This window comes from Cebidichthys violaceus, unplaced genomic scaffold (assembly GCF_023349555.1).
Source record: "Cebidichthys violaceus isolate CVI_PGR_0920_01 unplaced genomic scaffold, fCebVio1.0.p SCAF_33, whole genome shotgun sequence".
Classification (NCBI taxonomy): Eukaryota; Metazoa; Chordata; class Actinopteri; order Perciformes; family Stichaeidae; genus Cebidichthys; species Cebidichthys violaceus.
Genome location: NW_027176517.1, coordinates 2,336,005 through 2,355,882, shown reverse-complemented (window position 1 = coordinate 2,355,882; position 19,878 = coordinate 2,336,005). Strand labels below are relative to the sequence as shown.

Sequence of the window (19,878 nt, the reverse complement as noted above, 5' to 3'; positions counted from 1 at the left end):
GAAAAACAGAGCAACCATGACAGGAACCACAGGGAGAGAAGGATGAGCAGCAAGTGTGTGGTTGTGGAGAACAGAAGACAACCACACACCGCTTTAAAGGCAGTGGTGTCTCCAGATCACAAGTGAAATTATCCTGTTCTCTCTCATTGCTGCCAGGCTGTGTCACCTGCTCCAAGCCACACACCTGCTATCGATCACCTCATCAGCCCTGCAGTATTTCAGCCCCTCTTCACACGTCCAGAGCCACATTATTGTCACAGATGCTGCAATAAATAACATTTCCATTTTATGCAACATTGTGCTTCTATTGTCTACTACATCTCAGAGGGTTATACTGTACTTTTAACTTCACTATTTATTATGCAAAGTTACTATTGGGCTACTGTACAGATTCAGATTCCTAATACATCAAACAATAAACTATAATATTAAGTAATATCATATACCAAATTCTTTATGCGCAAACATAACGTTTCATCCCTTATTCTGACGTACTGTACAATGATGAACTTATAGTATGAATTGTTTCGACAGTAAAATATGAATATTTTTGACATTCTATGAGTTTATTACTTTCACCACATGCTATACTGTAACTTTTTCATCATTTATTTTACATTCTATTCCATCACTTTTTTTCTACAAGAGATACTCTGGCGTTTTGCTTTGTCTTTTTTTCGACATTCTATAATAAGACTTTTTTGATATATTGTACCATGTATTTTCTTCGACAGACTATACAGACATTTTATCTCTATATATTTTATATTATATTACTTTATATGACTTTTACAAGATACTATATCGAAGTTTTTTATGCCTTTTTTACCGACTTATTATACTTTTACTTTTTATGGCATTTTTCGGCATACTTTGCTGTCATTTTTCTTTACATACTATATAACTACTTTTTTAGACATACTATACTTTGACGTTTTACTTTTTGAAATACTACACTTTTTTTTTACATAATATATGACTTATTTTAAAATTTTGGAAATGTTTGACTTTTATTTCTACGACATACTACAATAACGTTTTGCTTTTCTTACGTATTTTACATGTCATTTGACGTTGTGACATACCTTACAATGACTTATTTCAACATTCTCCACTAGGACTTCTTCAGACACATCGTGAGCAGAAGAAACGATGTAAACGCATAAGAAAGATGCATGAAACTGACACCATGTTTCAGAAACAAATTCATTTTAATGTATACATCCAAAACATGGAAATGTACAAAAACAAAATGAAACTATACAAAATATTTTTTGAAGTAAAACATGTTTAAAGAAAAGAGTTAAAAGCGTTTCTATTTACAGCACAATGCAGAGTGTGTTTGCCACCATCTCGATGGCCCTGAGAGGCTCTACAATGTCCTTCAGCTTGTCCTTTCTTAGAACCCAATCCGGAGCGAATCTGAAAAACAGAAACGAGAAGTCAATCACTGCTGCACACCTCTGAGCGTCACATTCATACGTGCATGAGCGTGCATGAACGTGCATGAGCGTGCATGAGCGTGCACACATATACATACTTTGGCACAGGGCGGGATTTACGAGGAGTCGCTTGAACAAAGAAGCTTCCATTCATCGTTGCGTTCATTTTCTGTTTCATAACGGTTCTTTCAGCGTCCATCTTGTGTTTGCGAGCGGTGAGCCGGTAAATACTGCGTAATCGATCCAACACCTTGGGTAGCTTCATAACCTCCTAAAGAAAACAAATGCATTACATTTACAAAGCGATAACAGCCGTCTTTCCTCAACCATTTGAATAACATCCAGCATTTCAAAAGTCACGTCGCTATCGTAGCTACGAACCCCAGCGCGCTGCTGGTCCTGAAGGACCAGAGCGAGGAGGAAGCAGGCCTTGGTGAAGATGCCGCCGCCCTTCTCTGCCGCTTTGCCTCCTGCCTTCTCCCTGTATCTCTGCAGCAGGTCCAGCAGCGTCTCCACGAAGCCGTCCACCGCGTACACCGCCTCGATGGTCTTGTGGTACTGAAAGTACAATCGAGGCATGAAGCTCATTGAACCACTAGATCAGACAAAGGAAACCGATTTGAGAACAGTATGCAAAGGCAATAGTAAAGAAAGAAAGAAAGAAAGAAAGAAAGAAATGCCCCTCAAGATGAATTATAATAATTTTGGTGATACCTTCACTGTTCATCTGGCGCCATCATCAGGTCAACATTTTAATTATTTTGGTTGTAAAAGCAGGCTCTCATGCCGAGGCTGTGAAACATGGAGAAGGTTTGTACCTTGGAGAGGTTGAGGAGGATCTGGATGGAGTAGGAGATGACGTCCATGCAAGGGACGCTCCTGTTGCAGCAGCGGATGAGCGTGAAGATGACGCTGGTGGCGCCGCTCTCAACCAGCCGCTCGCAGCACTCTGGGGACAGTCTGGTGGCGGTCTCTGTGAATTCCAATCAAGCGTTAGCCAAGGATACGCAACAGCTCTTAATCCACGAGGTGCACTCACACTTAGTCGGGTTCTTATGTCATGTCTTATCTCGACGACACAAGCACTGTCGTAACACAAAAGAGGAGGAGCTTCTTCTGCCACGCCTCCCTAAACGTGCTCCGGTGTTTGAAGTAATGAACTCAAGTCCCTGAACCGTGTACTGATGTCTGTTAAAAGTCCATCACAGCTGTCCCAAATAAATGAATCCTGGAAGTAATCTTTGACAGACTTAACTTTCCTTGATTGATTAGTTTAACTGATTCTGATGTAGTCTGGTATTCAAACGGGTCGGTCAGAACAGGAACACCGTATCTGAACGGTCTCATTCCACCACTTGCTTTGTAAACTGGGTGAATTACCAGCGGCGGCAAACCTTACCGAGGTTTCTCAGGGCCTCTAGAATACCGGAGAAGTGTTTGTATCGAAGGAGGTAGTCCAGGGCGGACGACGTCTTGTTGCACAGTTTGTCCTCCTCTTGGACGCCGGCGGAGACTTTGCGTAAGCGGTGTCTTAATTTGACCGTGTTGGCATCGTCATTCAGTCGGCGGGAGCGGTGTCCTCTCCACAGAGCCTGGAGGGAGCGCAGACGGGAAAGAGAGAGACGAAGAAGAGGAAATCTAAAATGAGTGCATCGGATCAGAGGATGTTCACAGTTCACAAAGTGTGAACCGATCCTTTAAGAGCACAGAAGTCAAAAATCACCACCGGCTGTCGTACCTGAGCTTTGACGATGCCTTGTTGAAGCCTCTCCTGGCGCCTCAGAAGGAGGAAGTTGCGGACGGCCCGCTGGATGACGGAGGCCGCCTCGCGGCGACGAGCTGACCAGCGCTTCACCGCTCTCTGGGCTGTAAGCACCTTCCTCCTGTCCTCCAGATACCGTCTCCTCTGCTGCCGCGATCTCACCCACCGCTGGGGGACAGAAAGGCAGCCATTGAGAGAACTGTTGTGCTTTTCAGCGATTCAACAAAGCCATCAGAAGGGCTCTCCGTGTCCCTGTACCTGTACGGCGATGACGGAGTAGATTTGTCTTTTGGCCGACTCCAAAGCCCAGTGGGCTCTCAGAGCCCGTTGGATCTTTATGGCGCTGAGATGGTGGAAGACCGCGGACGTAAAGCGGAGCCTCCTCTCCGCTGTAGCTCTCTCTTGTACCTGGAACACAACAGCGTGCAAAGGACCATGAGCCTTAAATATGGTCAGCTTCGTTCATCATTTCAGTGTATTCATTTTAATTTCATCTATTTATCATGAACTTTAAATAAGACCCATTACCTGTCGTCTTGCAGCCCAGGCTCGGCAGTGTTTCTGAAGTGTTGCGGCGGCTTTCCTCATCCGGGTGTAGTTGTTCCTCTCCAACGCGCCGCGCTGCACAGCCCGGACCCTCCGCTGGAGTCTCACAGCCGCCTCACGCGTCCTTTGGAAGACACGCCTCTGCACCGAGCATCTCCAGCACGACTGGATCACAAGGGCAGCTTGATCTCGTCGGCGTACGTCACTCCTGACGCGCCAGCCTCTGAACGCCGCCTGAAGGCTGATGGTGGATCGCTTCATTTTCAGGAAGTTCTCTCTCTGTTTCCTCTGAAGAATACAGGCCCGATAGTATCTCTGGATGATGATGGCAGACAGACGCATGGCCTGGAACTTGACCTCCTCTCTGTGCTTTCTGAAGGCAACCTGGATCACAGTGGCAGCCTGATGCCAGCGAGCAACCTGCTCCCTGACCTGCTGACCTCTGAACGCTGCCTGGAAGATGATGGCTGCTCTGCGCATTTCCAGGTATCGTGTTCTTTGGCCTTTAGCTGTAACAGCAGCCCGATATTTTCTCTGAATAACAAGGACAGACAATTTAAATTTCAGGTACTGCTGGTGCTCACAGTGTGCTCTGTAAGCTCTCTGGATAGCACTGGCAGCCTGATGCCTGTGTTTGATTGTTCTTCTGGATTTCATTCCACGGAAGGCAGCTTGTAGACTAATGACAGCTTTCTTGACCTCCTGATAGTGTTTCACCTCAGTGTTTCTCTGTCTCTGAGCTCTAAACCTCTGCTGCAACACACAGGCTGCCCAGCGTTGTTTCCTGAAGCTTGACTGCTGCTTGTTCCTCTTAAAGTTGGCTTGAATAACAGCAGCTGCCATGTGCATCTTAGCAACGTCTGTTCTCACACGATGACCTCTGAACGCCGCCTGAAGAACGATGGCAGAACGTCTCATTTTCAGGAAGTTCTCTCTCTGTTTCCTCTGAAGAATACAGGCCCGATAGTATCTCTGGATGATGATGGCAGACAGACGCATGGCCTGGAACTTGACCTCCTCTCTGTGCTTTCTGAAGGCAGACTGGATCACAGTGGCAGCCTGATGCCAGCGAGCAACCTGCTCCCTGACCTGCTGACCTCTGAACGCTGCCTGGAAGATGATGGCTGCTCTGCGCATTTCCAGGTATCGTGTTCTTTGGCCTTTAGCTGTAACAGCAGCCCGATATTTTCTCTGAATAACAAGGACAGACAATTTAAATTTCAGGTACTGCTGGTGCTCACAGTGTGCTCTGTAAGCTCTCTGGATAGCACTGGCAGCCTGATGCCTGTGTTTGATTGTTCTTCTGGATTTCATTCCACGGAAGGCAGCTTGTAGACTAATGACAGCTTTCTTGACCTCCTGATAGTGTTTCACCTCAGTGTTTCTCTGTCTCTGAGCTCTAAACCTCTGCTGCAACACACAGGCTGCCCAGCGTTGTTTCCTGAAGCTTGACTGCTGCTTGTTCCTCTTAAAGTTGGCTTGAATAACAGCAGCTGCCATGTGCATCTTAGCAACGTCTGTTCTCACACGATGACCTCTGAACGCCGCCTGAAGAACGATGGCAGAACGTCTCATTTTCAGGAAGTTCTCTCTCTGTTGCCTCTGAAGAATACAGGCCCGATAGTATCTCTGGATGATGATGGCAGACAGACGCATGGCCTGGAACTTGACCTCCTCTCTGTGCTTTCTGAAGGCAGCCTGGATCACAGTGGCAGCCTGATGCCAGCGAGCAACCTGCTCCCTGACCTGCTGACCTCTGAACGCTGCCTGGAGGACCACAGCAGCACTGCGTATCGTTTGGTATTTCTGCATTTGTACCGTTGCTGCTGCAGTGGCCCGATACCTCCTCTGAACGGTGAGGACGGAGGACTTTAAGGTCAGGTACTGCTGGTGCTCACAGTGTGCTCTGTAAGCTCTCTGGATAATAACAGCAGCCTGATGTCTTTGTTTGATCTTCTGCCTTAACTTCATTCCACGATATGCAGCCTGTAACACGCTGGCTGCTTTTCTGCACTGTTGATAGTGTTTCACCTCAGTGTTTCTCTGTCTCTGAGCTCTAAACCTCTGCTGCAACACACAGGCTGCCCAGCGTTGTTTCCTGAAGCTTGACTGCTGCTTGTTCCTCTTAAAGTTGGCTTGAATAACAGCAGCTGCCATGTGCATCTTAGCAACGTCTGTTCTCACACGATGACCTCTGAACGCTGCCTGAAGAACGATGGCAGAACGTCTCATTTTCAGGAAGTTCTCTCTCTGTTTCCTCTGAAGAATACAGGCCCGATAGTATCTCTGGATGATGATGGCAGACAGACGCATGGCCTGGAACTTGACCTCCTCTCTGTGCTTTCTGAAGGCAACCTGGATCACAGTGGCAGCCTGATGCCAGCGAGCAACCTGCTCCCTGACCTGCTGACCTCTGAACGCTGCCTGGAAGATGATGGCTGCTCTGCGCATTTCCAGGTATCGTGTTCTTTGGCCTTTAGCTGTAACAGCAGCCCGATATTTTCTCTGAATAATAAGGACAGACAATTTAAATTTCAGGTACTGCTTGCGTTTAGAGAAGGCTCTGTAAGCTCTCTGGATCACACAAGCGGCATGATGCCTGCGTTTGATTGTTCTTCTGGATTTCATTCCACGGAAGGCAGCTTGTAGACTAATGACAGCTTTCTTGACCTCCTGATAGTGTTTCACCTCAGTGTTTCTCTGTCTCTGAGCTCTAAACCTCTGCTGCAACACACAGGCTGCCCAGCGTTGTTTCCTGAAGCTTGACTGCTGCTTGTTCCTCTTAAAGTTGGCTTGAATAACAGCAGCTGCCATGTGCATCTTAGCAACGTCTGTTCTCACACGATGACCTCTGAACGCCGCCTGAAGAACGATGGCAGAACGTCTCATTTTCAGGAAGTTCTCTCTCTGTTGCCTCTGAAGAATACAGGCCCGATAGTATCTCTGGATGATGATGGCAGACAGACGCATGGCCTGGAACTTGACCTCCTCTCTGTGCTTTCTGAAGGCAGCCTGGATCACAGTGGCAGCCTGATGCCAGCGAGCAACCTGCTCCCTGACCTGCTGACCTCTGAACGCTGCCTGGAGGACCACAGCAGCACTGCGTATCGTTTGGTATTTCTGCATTTGTACCGTTGCTGCTGCAGTGGCCCGATACCTCCTCTGAACGGTGAGGACGGAGGACTTTAAGGTCAGGTACTGCTGGTGCTCACAGTGTGCTCTGTAAGCTCTCTGGATAATAACAGCAGCCCGATGTCTTTGTTTGAAGAGTCGTCTGGATTTCATTCCTCGGAAGGCAGCTTGTAGGAGAACAGCAGCATCTCTCTGAGCACTCAGGGCTCGCGTCTCCTCTCTCACCTTCTTGTTGGCTCTGAAACGTGCTTGCAAAACATTGGCAGCCCAGTGGAGAGTCTTGTAGTAGGTTCTCTGCCGGTGCTTTCGGAAGTGAGACTGGATTGTTACAGCCGCCTCACGCTGCTTACGCAACTGCTTTCTGGCCTCGCATCCTCTGTAGGCTGCCTGCAGACGAATGACTGCTGTGCGCTTTGACAGAAAGTCCAAACGCTCTTTTCTTGCCAGAGTCACCGCTCGGTACCTCTGCTGACAAACCAACGCCGCTGCCCTGACAGCTAGGAACCCATTTCTATCCCTAATAGTGAGGAAGCGTCTCTGAATGATCGTGGCTGCTCGGTGCATCTCGAGAACCCCGCTCCTCGCCCTGTGGCCTCGATACGCTGCCTGGATGAGGACGGCTGCACATTTCATCGTCCTGTACCTCTGCATCTGGTGATTCCTGAGCATGCTGGCCCTGTAGCGCTCCTGAATGATGAGGGCAGCACACTTGGTGGCGAGGTAAGCCATGTGCATTCTGTGCATCCTGAACTGAGCTTGGATTGCTGTGGCTGCGCTGTGCCTCTCCTTTAGAACTCGCCTCACCTTGAATCCACGGTATGCCGCTTGTATTTTTACGGTGGCCTGCTTCAGCGCACGGTATTCTCTTTGCCGCTCCCTGCAGACCAGCAGAGCTCTGTATCGGCTCTGGACGACAATCGCTGCACTTTGTAGGAGGAAATATTGTTTCCTACATAAAAACATCCTAACTGAAGACTGAATGACAGTCGCTGCAAGGTGACTCTTCTTCAGCTCCGTCCTCACCCTCACGCCTCTGAATCCAGCTTGGAGTGTGACACAGGCTGCTCTCATGCACAGGTACGCGTTCCTCATCTCCTTTCCAGCCAGGTGAGCTCTATAGCGCCGCTGCACGACCACGGTGCAGGCCTTCTTGGATCTGTACTCAGTTTGCGCCGCGTGGCAACGGTAGTAAGCCTGGATCAGCGTTGCACATCGATGCCGCTTCTCCATCGTCTTCCTGACGGCTCTGCCTCTCCAGTTCGCTTGTATGACAAGCGCAGCGTTCCTCAGAGCGTCGTAATCCGTCTTCGTCTGGAGAGCCAAAACCGTGGCTCTGTACTTTCTCTGAATCACAGTTGCGGCTTCTCTCACGTCACGGTAGTGCCGCTGGGCGGCATGCATCCTGAAAGCTGCCTGGATTACCGTCGCCGACTTGTGCCGCTCCTTCAGAGACTCCCGAGCCGCGTTCCCGCGATACGCTGCCTGTATGGTAACGGCGGCACATTTCACCCGCACAAACATTTGCCTTTGCGCGTCTCTTTCCACGGAGGCCCTGAACTGGCGCTGGATTAGCACCGCGGCGCACCTCATCCTCGCCATCTGTTTTCTGACAGCCCGGCCCCTGAAGGCGCTCTGCAGCACGACGGCCGAGCGCCGCCGCAGCTTCAACGAGTGAAAGCAGCGCCTCTGCGCCCGACCTCTGCACCGGGCCTGAAGGAGCACAGCGCTTCTCTTGACCTTTCCGTATCGACGGAGACACACCTGCATTCTATACCAAGACTGAATCTTTACAGCGGCAACGGCTCTTGCAGACATCCTGTCCTGGTACCAGTTCTTAAACACAGCTTGTATCACTTCGGCAGCACGGTTTTCCTTTTCCGTCTTCTGGGTTTTCCACCTCCTGTACCCTCCCTGTATCTTCACCGCCGCAGCTCGAAGGCAGAGGTAACGTTCCCGATCTCTTTTCGCCAGAGCCCACGCTTGATAGTGCTTCTGAATGACCGTTACCGCCCAGCGAATTCTTCCGTAAGCGGCGGCCGCCCGCCTCATTCTCCACTGTGCCTGGACGACAACGGCGTGGTATCGGAGGCGCTGGTAAGCCCTCGCGGTGGAAATCATCCTCCACTGAGCCTGCATGCACCAGATAAGAAAGCATTCAAAGAACAGCTACACAAGCAGACAAATGTTCACCGACGGCATGTAGAATCAGGACCAACGCCTTTTAAACTGTCTGAGGTCAGAAACAAGGAAAGGCCACAAACACCTGAAGATGTTAAACAACACTGAACGGTCCATTATGAGCAACGTTTATATTTGGTTACCAGTCCTCTTCATCTCTCATAAAGTAATCATCGCTCACCTGGAGGACAGTCGCTGCTTCACGCTGCTGAGCCTGAAGCTGAGCCCGTTTCTTCAGCCTCAGCCTGTTGTTGGATAAGAAGCGCCTCCAGACCGACTGGATGAGAAGAGCAGCTCCATTCTGCCTCTGAGCTCTGCGCCTCCGGAGGAAACTCCTCACAACTAACTGGATTTTCACGGCAGCCATGTTTCTTTCCTGAAAAAATAAATAAATCAAGAAGCAAGTTAGAGTTCTAATTGTTCATCAAGTTCACATTACTGCAGATTCATGTGATAACTCTCTCCATGTCCATCAGTACGACACAGCCCACTCTGTCAATGCAATCATTAAACACAACAGGAAAAGATAAATATTACACTGTGTGTGTTTAATTTATCTACAGTTAGTTTCATACAAATATTGTACGTATGCAGCTAATATCACAAACAGCATTGAGAGCACTTACTTACAAAATAAACAGTGCAACCATGACTTCAGTAACAACTGGCATCAATACGTTTGTATAGAAATAAACAATAAAAACAAATATGATAGAAAATAAAGCAGGAAATGAAAAAGGAGACATAAACATTACGACACACCTGCAGATTTATTTTAAAGTGACAGATTAGTTTTGGTTCCAGACATTAACGGCTGAATGAATAGAATAGATCAGATACAAATATGATGCAGTTGTTCCAAAACACTGAACCAACCTTGTAGAGCTCCAGCTGCTTCTTTAATCTGAACCTCCTCCAGCAGGCCTGTATGAGCCGAGCTGCTCTGCTCTCATTCCGCAGATCCAGAAGACGAACGCACAGGAAGGACAGGTAAGACATCACAACCTGTGAACACATAGGAAGGACAGGTAAGACATCACAACCTGTGAACACACAGGAAGGACAGGTAAGACATCACAACCTGTGAACGCACAGGAAGTGATATTTATGAACATGAACGTTCTTTTAATGCTGGAAAACAATGTTAGACTGTCGTGCTAAAGTCTCCACTGATGCATTTATTATTATTATTATTATTATTATACATTGGTGATGTATCTGACAGATGATAAAAGCTAGGATCGGTGTTCCTGCAGCAGGAGGACAGAACCTCTCGTCTGGTCTCACCTTCTCGTTGGGGATGGTGTTGGACATGTCGGCTGGGTTGATCATGGCAGGAACGCCGCCCAGGAAAGACACGGCGGCGTTGACCAGTCCAAAGTTCTTCTTCTCATTCTCCAGCAGCTCTTTAAAGTCCACCGCCGGAGAAGCTGGACCTGTTCACAAAGAAATCAGAGAAACGGTCACCACGAGTCTGTTACCGTCCCTCCAACGTCTTCATGAGAGATCACCCTACGATTAAAAATGTTTAACGAGCACAAACACACTGACTGCGCTGAAGACGCAGCGCGTACCGTTCAGGTCCGTCGGCGAGGAGTCGAAGGAGTCGTCGGAGTCGCTGGCCGAGCGGTCGAGCTCCAGGCGACCCCTCGGCGAGCACTCGACGGTCTGCGTGGTGCCGTGGCTGACGGCCCTCGCCGGCAGGAGGTCGGGGTGGTAGTGGTGGATCAGGTAGCAGAGGACGCGGCCATCCGAGAACGTCACGGTGAAGTTCTCCACCTGCAGACAGACGACACATTCATTCATTCTCTGACTAAAGTAGCACTTCTGAGTCGGTGACAGCAACATAAAAACAAGCCTGACAGTAGTGAACGTCTAGAGAAACGTCAAACTGGCCTTCAGATTGTAGAAGTCGCACACAGTCCGGACCCAGTCCATCAGCAGGGTGATCTTAGTGCTGCCGTGTTCGTACGGCGCCCTGGTCTTTGAAGGACTCGGCTGAAGACCCCGATCGGCCTTCAGGGACGCCAGCCTCCGTCTGGTCCTCAAGGTTCTCTTCAGGAAGCCGATCTCCTCCCTCAGCTGAGCCTCGTCCAGAATCACCTCCACCTTAACGGATCATTCCAGAACAGCGGGTCAGCAGATTCTTTCAGCATTAAAGGACAATGTTGTGCCCCGCTGGAAACAAAGCGTGGTACACACGTGAAACGCAAAGATGATCTTCCACAACAGGCTCAGCGTCTTCTCTCTGTGTCCATCCACGACGTCTCTGGAATCAATGCTGGAGCCTGAAAATAAAGACACTTAAAGTAAAAACATGACTTCAGGAGATGGCTGCTGAAAACATGTGAAGAGACGGAACTGAAGATGCTGGATTGACTTAAAACACACAGAAGCTCATTCTGCGGGGGACAAACGTTCCTTCAGGCCCAGCGTGTTCCCGTTAAAAAAAGAAAGGATAAAAGATGCACATTCACCGTGTTCATCGTGGAGGTCGACCCCTTTGCTCCGGAGCACCTGCAAAGCCACGTCGACGTTGTGGACCTTCTGCAGGCGGCTGATGGCTGGCAGACGCAGCTTGGCTGACAGACTCCAGTCCTGGACGAGGAGCTCCATCACGCGCCTGAAAGCAAAACGCCACACCAAAGACTTTACGTTGATGCTGCAGAAGAACATTCGTTTGCCGTTATATTTTTAGTGGTAGGAGCTCGTTGCTGTGGCACCAATAATCTGACATCTTCCTGCAACTTAACAGACATTAACTACACCGTTTGGAATCCTATGAAGAATTTTGTAAATTAAGTTTTTATTTCTTTTTATGCATCATTTAATTCCTGCACAATCGGGCTTTGATTGTAATATAATAGAGCTCAGGATGGATTATTCAACCAATCAGCTCTTTGTAAAAACTGGGCAATACGGATAAATAATATATAAGCTACTATAATATGAATATATAGTTATCTTGATGTCATTTTCTGGAAATGCAGTTGGAAGAGGGCCAGGGGCCTAAAGCGGCTCAATCATCCCTCCCGGCTGCAGGGACACTCCCGGGCTTCTGAGCCTGAACATCCCAGCGGGGATCAGAGCGCCGCGTCACTCACACTAGACGGATGCCGCATTTCAAATCAACTGCCAGATTCTTCACGGCGAAGTTGAACTCGTCCAGGGGCGTCTGAACATGGGAGACGGGTAGCCCCATGTAGCCGAGGTGCCGGGACAGGATCCCCTCCCCGCTCAGGAAGTCCCTGGAGAAGGCCAGCAGCAGGTCTTTACTCGTCTGTTGAGAAAAGAAGAATAACGGATGGACGGCGGTCAGGCCTGTGCTCCCTACAGGCAGTTAAAATACACACCGGTGCACTGTCTCCCTCTCAGACACGAAAGGTAGATCGGCTGCAGGAACTCATACATTGAGTATGGGGGGGGGGGGGCTGGGGCTTCGGCCTACCTTGAACTCTGCATCCGAGCAGAACAGACAGGGGTCGTGCTCAATCAGCCGGGACTCTTTGGCTTTGTCCAGGAAACACACGAGCAGCAGCAGCTTCTTCAGAGTGAAGCGGGACAGCGCCTCCTCGTGGCCTGACCGGGGAAAAGGTACAGAGACATCAACACCGGTCCACGGGAGCACCGCAGCCTCAGTCAAGTCTGCCACGGTACACAACACCGACACCTTCTAGGAGGATGAAATATCTGATCTGTTTGATCTGACAAACAATACAGCTTCTGTCTGTGTGGGAAAGAGGAAACACAACCTGAGCCGATAACCATTAAATATCGCTTCTGACTACGCAACAACCGGCGCGCTTCATTTACCGTCTCTGTAAAGGTTCGGCACTTTGGCGTGTCGGAACTGAGCGGCGATGTCCGGGTTCCAGAGCAGCCGCTGCAGGACGAACATGGCCAGACCCAAGGCGTCGCTGTTGCTCTCCAGCGAGATCAGCTCCCCGAAGATCGTCTGAGGAAGAGCAACGGTGTGCTGAGCAAAGCGCAGAGGAGAAGCTAACGAGGAACGGTTTGGAAAGACAAATTTAAACAGAATCATCATCAGAATACCTCGAGTCCAATCCGTAACCACAGCGGATTGTATGAAAGAAGCCAGTTGAGGACTTTTCGGCGTTCACCTGAAAGACGACGGGAAAAAAAAACGGGTAAATAATGTTACTTCTGCGTTTATTGACAACTCCAGAGCATTAAAAAAGCCTCCACCGCCCGGCTGCATGGCGGAACGTTCACCTACCGATGTCCTTCCAGAGATGGCGGTCTCTCCGGACGAGCAGCCCCTTGGCCTCCACCTCCAGCTCCAGCCTCCGGATGGCCTTGACCATGGCCTCAGACGTGAACAGCTGGCAGGCAGAGCGACGCAGGCGGTTCAGCTTCCGCCGGGCCGTGTAGGTGCTGAACGACATCTCCTCTTTGGTGGGAGCTTTAGGAACGCTGTACTTGTCGTCGCTGCCAATGGCAAGGGACACCGCACTCACTGCACACACAATAGGAAGGCAAAGTTTAAGACTTGTACATCTAGAGCTCAGCCACTCATTCAAATAACGGCAATTACTGAGTCTAAGTGGTGACGTGTTCAGACTATAATAAAATGAGTCAATGAATTATCGTGAGAGCCTGCTGAGCGCTACCTTTAGCCACTTCCGTGTTGACTTTGAAGTCGTCCGGGGTGAGAACGTAGTTGATCCACCAGGTGAAGCCCCTCTCCTGCTTCTCGATCCACCTCTCATCGTAGAACATGTTCTTGGCAGCAAATGGCATCGGGTGTCTGGGTATGGCTGAAAGAAAGAAAAGAGAGTCGATGCAGAGACACATTTGAAGAAGAATACCTTTCTGCACCACAAGTGATCAAATACCTGTTTGCGTTGGCTTAATAAAGGTCAGCTTTGACTGCGCAACAGCAACCACTTTGGCAGTCCTCACGGAGGAAACACCACGCGACCCTGAGAACGAGGGAGAAAAACGGTCATTTTTGTAGCAAAACTCCCAGACAGATCGCCACGACGAGAACATCGTCTCATACCTCGAGAGGAGAGGTTGGAGCTCGACTGCTTTGCCTGGGCAGGAAGCACAGACCTGGCGGTCTTGAGAGAGGATGAAGTCATTGATCGCACAGAGCCTGAAGAAGGAAGAAGAGCAACCTAGTGAATCCAGAGGGTCCAGGAACATGGCAGACATGTAACACAGAAGTTCCTATACATGCAGTCTAATCATTGCAGCATCTAGAGTCTTTCTTAGATACTCCTATGAAACATAGTGGTTCATCACACATCTCCACATCACTACGCTTCACATCTGCTCACCTGCTGCTCTGGGCTGTGGCCTCTGTGATGCACTCCTCCTGTCCTGCGCCGACCGCGGCGGCTCAGGTTTCCCGGCCGCCACCCTGCTCCTTTTGACGCGCTCGGCTTTCCCGGCGTCCTCGGTCTTCACGCCGCTTTTCAGATACTCCTCGCTCTTCCTCTTCTTGCTCTTCGCGGCCACGTGAATGGGAAACGAGTCTTCCTGGACAAACAGAGGGGCCGACGGAGTACGAGGCGCGTCCTGCGTGAAGCAGGCGTGGTGCAGCGGAGAGGACGAGCCCAGGGGCGACGGGAGGGGGGTGACCGCAAAAGCGACGGACGCGGAGGCCGCGGAAGTGGCCGGGAAAGAGAAGCGAGCCGGGGCCATAGACGGGGGGGAGGTGACGGGGAAGGTGACGGGTGTGGGCCCCCCCCCGGTTCCTGTGCCGAGGTCTATGACGGGAAGGCTCGGAGTGACCGGTCCAGCCTCCTCGCACCGACCGCTGCCGTCGGACAGCTCGAGTGTTTTCTCCAGAAGCCTTCTCCTGGACTTCTTGATTGTCCTTCCACTCGACTGGTTTGCCTCCACCGGTGCCTTGCTCTTGGTCACCGTGGCAGAGGTAAAAGAGGCCTTTTTGACCCTGTCCGTGGCGTTACCGTTGTCTGAAACGACCTTTTTGCTGACAAAGAACGTGAGTCTCGGCTCACTGGACTCGGACACCCGTGGGCTGTCGGGTAACGCCTCGAGGACATCTCTGTCCGCTCCACGGCCGTGATTCCCACTCCTGGACTCTAGTGAATCTGAAAAGCTACAGCTCAAACTAGTGTCCCGAGGACTGGCGTCAATGTGGCTCAGATCAGAGTCAATGAGGGCCAGCGCGTCTTTCAAAGAGGGAACCGGGGGTCCAGTCGGCGCACCGTCAGCCACGTTATTTGCAGACAGCGGGCCATCTGACTGAATACGCGGCATCAGCTTCTTAAACACGTCGGGTGTCCCCACGGGTGACAGCGTCCGGTTGAGCACTTTGGGGAGCTCTTTGCCGTCCGGTTCGTTTGCGTCTGGGCTTGCAGAGTCCACCGGCTCTCCGGCCGGGACGAGCAGGACGAGAGGAGAGTTCCTCTGAACACGGCGGACGTTCTCCTGGGCCGACAAACCCAGAGACCTTTGCCTCCGGGTGGGATTCGAGGCCTCGTTCTCCTCCGATTTCCGACAGTACTCGTCAGCGGGACCGAGCTTGCGGACGGATCTCTCTCCGACGGCTCGGCCCGCGTTGAGAGAGGCGAGCGGGCTGCGTGGCTTTTCCCGTTTGTACTGCGGCTTTCGGGACACTTGGAAGGTTTTATTGGCGGCCATCTTCAACGGCTGTCCCGTTTTCATTCTCCTTGGCGCGGATACTTTCTCACCCTCCCTTTTGTTTTTGATCGTGTCCCATAAGCTTTTCTGAAACACAAAAGAGCATATTGATTACTTGTTAAACTGAAGCCATGTTCATTTTAATACCACGTTTATTTGTATACAGTAGGCTCACTGTGTACAGCAGTGAGAGTAGGATGTATGTATGTATGTCCACACTAAAGTACACCATCACCTACATCATTCACGGCTGTTGGGGTCCATCAAAAAGAGCGAGTTGGGCGACTTATCATAAATAAAAGTAATTACTGCAAATGAAAGGCCGAGCAATAAAAACGTGATTCTAAACTATATTCTAAAGATGTATGGAATGCAGCACATGCTGTGTTTCTTTACAAAGGATGTAGCTAGCTACTGTAAACCAATTCTTTGTTCTCTCAACCCGACTCCATCACAAGTTAATGACAGAAAACATACTTTACTTTCTATAAGAAAAGGCAGCACGTTTTCACACTGGAGACATCTAAATAGTTGCCTAGTGTTTACGTCAGTCAATGAACCGGTTAGTGAGCCACACAGTGCCTGGACCAGTGGACCTTTACCTTCTTCTTTCTGGGTGCTTCTGCTCTGCCCAGCAGCACAGCCTGGTGCTTGAGGAGCCCGTTAGCATTGAAGAGGACGAGCTCTCTGATCCCACCTTCCTCTGTCGGAGTCCACGTCACTGTCAAACTGCACGAGTCCTCCGGCTGAAGAACACAGAGCGAGATGTGGAACAACTGCGCGACGCAACAGTCATCAAGCGCATACACACACACACACACACACACACACACACACACACACACACGGTATTTGGACCTGTAACGTTGCGGGGAGGACCGCTCGTTGCTAGCGAACAGCTCAGAACGTACCTGGATCGTGAACGCGCTGCGGTCCACGGAGAAGCCTTTGCTCGAGGGGATCTTCTCAACAGTAACCTCCGCTTCCGCGTCCTCCGTGGGGTTCTCGATGCGCAGAACCACAGACTTGGAGGTGCCCAGCTTTACCGATCCGAACGTCACGAAGGGAGCCTTCGAGAACAGGGTCAAGATCAGGACTGGAACATCGTTTTCCTTGTTAGCGTCGGCTCTCCGTACTGGACTGAAGTCCAGCAATGCTCCCCGCGTTGAACCTTCCGTTTCAGCCATTTCAAATGAATAAAGTAGCTAGTAGCTAACAGCTCGCTACATGTCACGCGTTTAGTTTAAAACGTTTAACGTTAGCACGTGCGCTGCTACTAATGTTGACTGCGTACAACTGCTAGATCTGCTCCGATACACGCGAACGTTCAGACACGCTTCCTTCAACAACACACTGAGCGACGAGCGAGCTCGTTTGAAATTTGGTCTCGTTGTTCAACGAGCCAATCACAAGCGAGGGCGGCCATCTCTCGTCCAATGGGTAAAGAGAACAGATCAAATCCGTACAAATACACGGCCGTCGACCAATCACTTTGCGACTACGTTTTTTAAACTGCCACGAGCCACGCCCACAACACGAGAGCCAAACAATACGAGGCTGTGTTCCTCTGATGTTGTTTTCAGACACTAAAGTCTAAGGACTGCTTCTGTTCTGTCGCTAAAACGACCTCATTACACCTGAACACAACGCAATGCTACGAGCAGAACCAAGACTTAACAAATCAAAATGTTCCTACAGCAGACAGAGGAGCTCATGAGCGGTTTACAGTTTAACCACAGAGTGATGCGTCTGTTACTCCTGCGATCTTTGCTCTGATGTGCACGTTACTGTTTATTGTGACGTCACTCAGCTTTCTGTTATTATTACTGTTTTTACTGCTTCTGTCAAAGCACTCTGTAAACTCTGTGCTATATAAATACAGTTATTATTATGATATTATTATTTATTACTCGGGTTTGTTTCACACTAATAATATTATTATTATTATTATTATTAATAATAATAATATAATCATAACAATAATAATAATTATTAATAATAATAATAATAATAATAATAATAATAATAATAATAATAATAATAATAATAATGCTTCATTACGTGAGTGCATGTGTTGAAACGAGATGTGTCTGCTATCATAGGACTGATCCATCTCTGTGGATCCCTTCTAGTATCCGGGGGACAGCTCGCCGTGATCGTATAGTGGTTAGTACTCTGCGTTGTGGCCGCAGCAACCCCGGTTCGAATCCGGGTCACGGCAGTCTTTTAGAGAGAGACCACATGTACATGCTGTGAGAGAGCTCTCCTCTGAAATCAGGAGCCGAGGCTTGAAGGACTACATTGTAATGTTAGCATGGACAGTGGAGCTCCTACTGTTTAAATACTTTGGTTGGGAAGAGGAAGTAAGAAAAAACAAAGTCATTTGTGTTGTAGAACAAAGCCATCTAGTCACAAAACCAGGAAAAGGAAAAAGCACTTCCTGTCACATGTGCCAAAGACATAGCAGGTGGACGCTGCATCATCTGCACTTAACACTAGGTGGCAGTTTTTGCACAACCTGGGTGAAATCTGGTGAAAAGCTGTACCACCTTAACTTAATACTTGGTGGTAGTAATTGCTTCAAATCAAATACATTACAATGTGCATGATCTTAAGTGCTGCACATAACGATGGGACAAACAGACTTGAGTCTCGTCATACAAATCGAGGCAGAAAACAAGGGAAAATATGTGTCGTCTGGAATACCTGCAGCTGTGCAGTGTTCTGTTTTGAAGAAGAGAATCTGTTTAATCAAGAGGTTAAAGCTGCAGCATATTAGACTTAAGATTTCATGAACCCAAACCGATCGATGATATTTCTGAAAGACTACATCTGTAAGTAAATGTATTACTTATTTGAATTATACAAGTACATTTCATTTAAGAGCCTATAATTGTATGTAAAAACCCCACAAACATAGAAAGAAAGGAGTCAGTCCCAAAAAAGCTTTTGTACACACTGCCAGTTCATTGGCGTTAACCGAGCAGAAACTAATACAGTTTAATACACAGCTACCTTCATGAAGGTTTTAATGTTCAGGGCTAAGAGAGGTGTTTATTCAGCTTTTGAATTCCTGGTGAAAGTGTCTTAAGCTACAATCATTTTCATGAATGACTAAATACTAAGGCTAAGAATCACTTCTGTATACTTGTATATTGTATATTGAAAATAACCAGAGCAAATCAAGCACTCTAAGATTGCAGTGCGCTGTGGGAAACAATTACGTCACGGATCATCTTCTCCCATCATTTCCTCAGACATGGAGCATGGGGACAAGAAAAGTATTGATTTACCTCCACATGTTGGGAAGGGACCACTCCACTGTCCGCCTGCTAAACACTCAACCGCTGCCTTCCCTCGAAGAGCGTCTCTAGGATTGATGCACTCAAACCTCAACTTTTGTCCTTGTCTCAGTTGGTTGTCTGGTACATGTGTGTTGAGGCCCACGCCGTCTGGAATACCTGCAACTGTGCAGTGTTCTGTTTTGAAGAAGAGAATCTGTTTAATCAAGAGGTTAAAGCTGCAGCATATTAGACTTAAGATTTCATGAACCCAAACCGATCGATGATATTTCTGAAAGACTACATCTGTAAGTAAATGTATTACTTATTTGAATTATACAAAGATACTGTAGAAGTCGGTGGAGGCATTAGTCACTAGTTTCTATCTAAGTACATTTCTTTAGAGCCTATAATTAACAATGGATCACATGACTTTCATGTGAAACAGTCTGTCGTCAAACCCTCAGCTCTGTTGAGCTTTACAGCGTCTTCGATTGTTACCTACTCAGCAACAAACAGCAGACACAGTTAGTGATTAGTTGAAGAACATAGTGCGCCATTTAGCACCTAAAGAACCGGATTATTTTCTTATGATTTGGTGAAGACCAAGCGGCAAACATTGGTGCTGAGAAATGAAGCCAACGAGGAAGTGCCAAAAACTACAGTTCCTCAAATGGCCACTTAAAGCAGGCTCCGTTGATGATCTGATAATAGCCGTTGGGAGTTTCATCAGGAAGTTCACACGGCTTCACTGAGAGAGAAACGGGAAAAAGAGATCATTCCTCAACCAAACATTTTCAAATCCCATTTTGAACATTTCACGCTTCTTTGATGAGTTTTAGTTGAAAGCGTCAGTAAACCGACAGTGACGTGATTCTGTTTCCACTTTGTTTGTGTAATA

The 19,878-nt window shown here is 48.6% G+C and overlaps 1 protein-coding gene and 1 non-coding gene across 2 annotated transcripts; one reads left to right on the top strand and one right to left on the bottom strand.

Moving 5' to 3' along the window:
• Nucleotides 1-1,200: 1,200 nt before the first annotated feature.
• aspm (assembly factor for spindle microtubules) lies at nt 1,201-17,000 on the bottom strand. Its single transcript, XM_068725066.1, has 26 exons — nt 16,608-17,000; nt 16,299-16,442; nt 14,364-15,783; nt 14,084-14,179; nt 13,917-14,003; nt 13,692-13,838; nt 13,298-13,537; nt 13,114-13,181; nt 12,874-13,015; nt 12,509-12,639; nt 12,165-12,340; nt 11,538-11,683; nt 11,263-11,348; nt 10,957-11,169; nt 10,635-10,839; nt 10,348-10,496; nt 9,937-10,065; nt 9,242-9,436; nt 3,733-9,012; nt 3,463-3,612; nt 3,181-3,372; nt 2,842-3,034; nt 2,261-2,415; nt 1,824-2,000; nt 1,541-1,713; nt 1,201-1,422 (listed from the first exon to the last, which is right to left on the bottom strand). The coding sequence occupies exons 1-26, from the start codon at nt 16,881-16,883 to the stop codon at nt 1,320-1,322; spliced, it is 10,473 nt and encodes a 3,490-aa protein (XP_068581167.1). The 5' UTR covers nt 16,884-17,000; the 3' UTR covers nt 1,201-1,319.
• An 845-nt stretch (nt 17,001-17,845) lies between these two features.
• Nucleotides 17,846-17,917, top strand: trnah-gug (transfer RNA histidin (anticodon GUG)). Its single transcript has one exon. It is a non-coding gene; the product is annotated as a tRNA-His (tRNA).
• Nucleotides 17,918-19,878: the final 1,961 nt, after the last annotated feature.